At 44.0% G+C, this 7071-nt stretch overlaps 1 protein-coding gene across 1 annotated transcript in view; it reads left to right on the top strand.

Moving 5' to 3' along the window:
- Positions 1–247: 247 nt before the first annotated feature.
- The window catches only part of DNAH9 (dynein axonemal heavy chain 9), a 1695107-nt gene continuing 1688283 nt past the window's right edge, over positions 248–7071 (top strand). The window contains exon 1 of the mRNA XM_078654721.1: positions 248–604. Within this exon, the coding sequence (XP_078510847.1) occupies positions 248–604 (357 nt within the window). The remainder of the gene's footprint in view (positions 605–7071) is intronic.

Genomic DNA, 7071 nt, shown 5'->3' with positions numbered 1-7071 from the left:
CCAGAGTCTGAGCCCCTTTGCCCTGAAGCACTCCTGGTCCTGTTCATCCGCACTCCAGTCCCTCCAATCACGCCATCACCTTGCGAACCGTCGTCTCTTCCCTTGCCCCAGGGAGCAGGATGTAAACACTGTAACCAGGGAGACCGAGGACGCCAACCACGGAGGCCAGTCACACTGGCAGCATTGTGAGCGCAGCGCTCCCCGGCTCCGCCACTGTTCCTAGCCTCGCTCAGTGCCCGCAGCCGCCATGTCGGAGCCCGAGGCCCCGAGTGCGGACGGTCGCCTGCTTTTCCTGGAGCAGACCGTGCTCCGCTCGCTGAGGCTGAAGCCGGATCGGTGGCAGAAGCTGATGGGCACCGAGGAGTACCGGGCGGCCGTGCAGGCTTTCGTGGACCGGCCAGAGCATAGCCTGCTGCTGCTGGCACTGAGCCCGGCGGGGCAGCTGATGCCCGCAGAGCACTTCCCACCCGGTGGCAAGAGCAAGGCTGTCTATTTCCTCAAGAAGGGGGAAGAGCCCTTGAGTCTGGCGGGGTCGCGGGGGCAGCTGCTGACCGGGGAAATCTCCTACAGCCCATTGGAACAGCTCTCGGCGCTGGTGGAGGAGGTGAGCGGGCAGGGGAAGTTTGGAGTGAGAGGGTGGTGGAAGGACGGATTGGGGGTGGGGGGAGGGGGCGGGGAGAGATAGAGGGGGAAGAATATTCAAAGTTCAGCCACAGTACGGAAGAGGATCAGGGGCAGATTGTGACGAAGGTTTCTTCCACCTTCTTTTGGACTAGCTGTGGGAAGACAGCAAATATAAAGCCTTTGGGGCAGGGGTCTGCGGTGGTCTTTGATGAAGGGAAGGAAGTAAAATGGGGGCAAGGGACCGTTAATAAAGTCATACGGTTGTAACTGTGAGTTTTTCTTCTGTCCCTGATGGAGGAGGTGAAAGGTTAGGTTACGGGTGCATTTCTCTAAATGGGCTACGAGATTTGTAGGGAGAGGAGGGCCCTGAAGGAGTGTCGGGTATCTGCTTTGAATAGACACCTTTGCTCCAGAGGCCTTCTACGTGGGGACTTGCATAGAGATAACCTTGAATTTGTAAAGCGCACAGCTACCTCCGAAGTGGTTTCCCGGCGCTGGGGGCCCTAGGGAAGATTAAGCGAGCTATTGCCCAGAGTCACATGGTGCTGGGCTGATCTGCCGCCGGCACCGGGGATCGAACCATGAACCCCATGGTCCAGAGTCAGGCACCCTGGCCGCTGTGCCACACCTCATCCAGAGATGGGTGAGCCAACAAATTAACAGGGAGAGCCGAGGCAAGGGGCCGGCTTGGGCACTTAGGGCCTGATTACGATGGCAGAGGGACTTACGGTGGCGGTCCCATCGCCTTCCAGCCCATTGGATCCGACTGCCGCATTGGGATGTAGACAGTCAGCTCTCCACTGGCGGGGGAAAGACTGCCACGTGTGACAGGATCAAGGATCCCGTCAGTGCGGCGGTCAGACTCCTATTCCCTACAATGGGGTGGTACCTGCTCAGGCACCACTGTAGGTATTAGGATGTCCCTTTCCGCCGGCCATTTTGTAACGGTTAACCCGCCATGAAAAGACAGGCAGAAAGTGGCTTTGGGGGGCCCGTCCCTCCTGGCCCTCCGCTATTGGCCTTGTGGTGCATCTATGGTGCCCCCCAAAACATCCCTGCACCATGTGGCAGGCACTGCATGGTGCCTGTACATAGTGCAGTGATGTTTTAAATGTGTTTTTTTTGTATTGTGGCTTGTGCTGATGCCCGCAACACACGACTCAACACAAAATATACATATTGCGACCGCCGTGAAGACGGTCGCATCGTAATGCGGCCAACGGGACTCCCGATTCCTAGTCGGGCGGACCTGCTTCAGTGTCGTTGTCTGGTGGACTTTCGTAATCATACCCTAAGTGCCTATGCACGAGCGGAACCTTAAAAATATGTGGCATGTAAATCATGAAACAAACATGTTAGAATATGAAATGGTGTCTTCAAAAATTTTAAAAGTGTATTTCTATAACGAGCAGAATCGTTTCACTTTGACACGTAACATTTTTATCACTGCATTGACAAGTATTTATTAAAAGTGAGCGTTTGTGTATTTGAGGCAATTTCATTGTGATAATGAACAAAAATGACACTGTGAAATAAAAGGTTCATCTATGATCACACAGTTTGGTCAAGCAGGGGAGCCTGAATTGATCCCAGATTTACAAGTTTCACACTGTGCAATCCAGCCACTAGACTGGTGGGCATCTGTTTATGACATGAAATGTTAGTGCTTTGTCCTAATTCTTGGAGGGTGACATTGAAGTTAGGGTAACAAGCAAAATTCGTATTTTTTTTTTTTTACAGTTTTACATAAAGAAAACCTTGCCCAAGGTCATAACAGCATTTCACAACAGACACAAACTGTGTTACATGTATTTTTGGCACCGGTAGATTTTCCAGGATTGATAGGATGCTGAGCTGAGGCCCTGATTTGAACCTGATCCCACATGTTACATGGCGGGCAGCTGTATCCATAGGCTACATGTACTTCTGTGAAACCCTGGCTTGTTTTAGGGTTGAGATTCCAAAAGGTCCTTGAGCTGAGCCAAAGCCAGGCATTTGGGTTGAGCCTGACTCGAGCTTTCAGTTGCTTGCCCTCCACTACTCAGAAGAGACCAATGCTTTTAAGTTAATTTATGATAAAATAAAACACATAAACAAGGTCTTACTGCTGGAGGAGCTAGTGTTGCATTTGGCAAATGCCAGTTTTTGAAATATCACTACAACAGAATCGTGTTCTCAGTAAATATGTGAGTTTATATTGTGGCTCCTTGCCCATAAATGATTGGTGGAAACACCAATAAATGGTTGAAGTCTTGAGGGGATAGTCACATAGGTATCTTACACCTATGAGTAACTTATAACTTTGCAATTAAACTTTTGAGTACCCTTACTACTTTTGGCTATTCATCATTTATGAGTTTAAAGTTACTCAAAATTTTAGACTTGCATGTCTCCATCTCTTAAAGCAGTGAATGGATTAACATTTACCAGTGTAAGTAACTACATGCAAAAAAGAGCAGTGGTAAGTCCAGCATCACACATGGCCAAGCACTGACACTGTAACATCCTCCCATACAAAATAATGGAGGCACGGACTTAAAATAGAACCCTTTGGGAAATAATGTTGAATCAAAATAACTTAATACAACTTAAAAAAAATATATACATAACGTTAATTTAATGTTAAAATAGTTAAATATAATTAAATGAATAAATATTATTTTATGGTACAGTATTTTAACATTTTTCATTTAAAGACAAATGTAAAAAAAAAATCAACAATAATTATATTCATGTAGATTATTTCTTTACATAATGTTTTTTAAATTTTAATACATAATAAATATAAATAATGTACTTTAGTTGAGATTTTTTCTAAATCTTTAAAAATAACGTTCATACCATTTAATACATTTAAATTAATTAAATATTTAATTAAAAATTAAGTTAATAGTACTTGAGCATTTTTTGTTTTGTTCTACATTTGAAATGAATATATAAACAATAATTGTAATTTTTTTGCAAATAAATAATTAAAACAATATTTTTACTTTTTTTTAACTTTAATATACTACATAAATTTCCCCTATCCTTTATCCTAGGGAGATCTCTATCCCAGTGGTGAAGATCTTCTTATAGAAAAGTATAGGGAAAAGTTAAAATGTTTTTTAAAACTTTTAAACAATTCATAAAAATATTTTTATTGGAAATGTTAAAGTAAATTATTATATATATTTATTTTAAATGTAGAGCAAATATAAACAAATAATACAGCACCATTAACTTAATTTAAATTTAAAATGTGATTAGTTTGAATACACTAATAGAAATAAAAATATTTTTCAGAAATTTCCGTTTTTAAATAAATCCCAACTAAAGTTAAAAAAGTAGATTTTTTATATGCATTAATAATTGTTAAAAGCAATGTATAAAATAATTTAATTATATTTTAATACAAAATTAATATTACATTAATTTCTAAATTAAAAACATTAAAATAGTTTTAAATATTTTATTTTCAGAATGTTTTTTAACCTTACAATATATATATGTATATTTTTTACTAGTTTACATAATTTAGCATTGTTTTCTGTGAGGTGTTAAGTCCCTACATTCATTACTTTTTGCAGTATCAGTGGCTGAGTATACAATAAGAGGGACAAGGGGCGAGTGAAGGTCCAGCGTACACAACCACCAGAGGTACAGGTACATTCAGCGGTATGCAGTTCCTAAGAAAAGGAGAGGAAAGGTCAGAGGTGCCTGATGTATCAAGTCAGGGGATCTGCTTCATCAGGAACAAGAGCCCTCATACACCCCCAAGGGGTGTCATGCTTCATCAGTGGGCAGTTCCTCGTTGGGCTAGTGTTGCAATGTCCAATGGACCCCAACCTCTGCTACCGCTGGAGTCAGTACAATAGGCACCTCTTTCCTTTCCTCTTCTTTCTTAGGAATTGCATACCTCTGAATGTATCAGTACCAGTGGCAGACCATGTGTGGCGCTGGACTTACTCCAGGTCTGAGAGGGAGTACATTTACTGCTGTTTTGGGTCCTTTTTGACTGTAGTAATTTATAAAGTGCAGTTTGTGGGGTTACTCTTTTGTGGATGGGTGCCCGTATCTCCCTAGCTCTCCCTAGACCTCACCTTACTCCCTCTAAACCGCTCCAATTTAATAGTAAGTATGCCCCCTTTCCACTGACACCCTCGGCTCTCTCACATTTACTACTAAGAGGACGATTTAGATGTCGGACAGACCTGAGACTGTCTGACCTCGATTTGGTTCTGGGACCGACCTCCCGTCGGTGGTCCCAAACCAGAACTCTTATTCTTTACAATGAGAACATGCATTCCGACCCAAATGCATGCTCTCATTGTAAAAATGCGAGGTGCAGTTCATCCCTGCACCCCATTGCAGGCACCTCAAGGTGCCTGCCACGGGATGCAGAGATCAACAGGGTGCCCCCTCAGCCACCATCTGGAGGCCTTGCACCCATGGGGGCCCTGCTGGTGACCCCCAAATTCGATTTCTGACAGCCGTTCTGTGTCAGAAAGGCCGGCACAGAAAGGCTGTCGGAACCCCACATCATAATCCCTCTGGTGGAAAAAGCTGCCCTTTGGATTACTGTAAGCATTCTGACTGGCAGACGGGCTCTCCGAACCTGTCGGATGCCATTCAGAATGTCCGGTTGCATTCTTTTGCAACCGATTCCATCCTAATGAGTCGGCCTGAAAGGAATCAATCCGCCTGATTAGGATGCAGTCGGAACGGCTCCGACAGACGATTGGAGCCGTTTTCGACCGCATCCTAATCAGGCCCTAAGTAGTAAACTTACATGTGTGAATATTTTCCCATAGAAAAGATGGGAGAGATTGAGGTGGTTATTTAGACTTGTAGGTTTGTGAATTGCTTTTTGTTGCAAGTAGTACTCCTGTACATACTACAAAATACAGTTTGTGAATGAGACCTTTAACTTGGAGTGTCGAAATGTAGATATATTAAAGGTCCAAAAGGAATTGAAGGAGCTGTGTGTTCCAGGCCCTGCACTATGGAGAAATCCAAGGAAACTTTTGCGGTGAGCAAATGAAATACACAGGCATCGCAATTGCATATTCTAAATGAAGAGGCCTGGATAACTAGAGATAATTAGAAAGAGAGCAAATACCTTATGAAATAGTATACATCCCCTCCATCTCTAAAGAATAAAACACACAACTAATAAATGTCTTGTAAGAAATTAGGTCATTAGATGAGATTGCTGTAAGCCCCACTCAAATAATAAACACAATCCTTGTGAGAGTAAACGACAAAAGTCACTAAATAAACATGTGCTTAACTCTCTGGTAGCTTAGCACAAAAGCAATCAGGTTTAACTTAGACGCAACGTGTAAAGTATGTATGCAGTGCTAAAAGTTTAATAAAGTGAAAGCACAATACAAGAAAAATCACAAACCAATTTAGAAACATGAAGTAAAATGTATTTTTTTTAAATGACACCAAAATGACAAAAGTCCAATCAGTAATACCAATTTTAAAGTTTCAGGTGAGAATAGCACCAAAAAGCTCTGCTCACGATTATCTTGTCACGCTGGACCATGGTAAATTTACACGTTCAGGCCAATTGAGATGGAGCCCAGGTCAATACAGGGACCAGGATCGTCCTGCTGAACAGTGACCTTCTCAAATCCTCGGAAGAAGCTGCTGTTCGTGTTGTTGGTGTGAGGACCAGGCTGGGCATCACAGACGGTCACTGTTTTAAGGGCAAAGAGCTGGTCATCACTGAAGCTTTGCATTGGAGATCTATCCGGGCTGTCGCTGTCGGTGCAAAGTGCAGGTCTTGCTGGAGCCTTACGTGGGCAGTCATCGAAGATGGTCGCTATTGGCATGAAAAGGTCACTTTGCAGGTCTTTTCTTTTTCATCAGAAATAGTATACTCAGATTCCAGCCAAGAGCCCACAACCTGGGGGACACCTCCTCGGGAACAGGACTCAGGCCAGAAGCAGACCTCACGCAGGTTATGTTGGTGCTGGTCAGCTTGGCAGTTGGAGGGAGGCCTCTGGAAGCTTGTTGTGTCCCAGTACCTTAAACATGAGGTCAGCCAGATAACCCCTGATATCACTTCTGGGGAACCATTTTTCAAAGGCAAGCAGGTCCAATCTTTCTTCTTCAGACAGTAGGGCAGTCCATCTTCTGAATCTTCCTCAGGTATGGGAGTTTTCTGAGGAGAGGTCCTGAAGATACCATCCTTTGTGTGTGGGGAATTTCCTGGCCTACCCCCATAACTAGTTCTGGTCAGTTCTCCTCTTCATCTGGTCCTGGCTCAAAACTGTGTAAGGTGTCAAAGGCAAGGGCAGGCCTGGTGCTAGGTTACTGTGTGTGAGCTGCAGACCGGGCCTTCGAAGTGTAATCATTTCAGGGTACAGCTTCTCCTCAGCCATCCGGTCAGGAAGACCCACTCCCCTCACAGTCTGGAAGACCCACTCCCCTCACATCTAATCTTCTTTTGTCCCA

The sequence above is a fragment of the Lissotriton helveticus genome, chromosome 7 (assembly GCF_964261635.1).
Source record: "Lissotriton helveticus chromosome 7, aLisHel1.1, whole genome shotgun sequence".
In the NCBI taxonomy this organism is placed as follows: Eukaryota; Metazoa; Chordata; class Amphibia; order Caudata; family Salamandridae; genus Lissotriton; species Lissotriton helveticus.
Note: the sequence above shows the minus strand (reverse complement) of the source record. Positions and strands in the feature narration are given on the sequence as shown.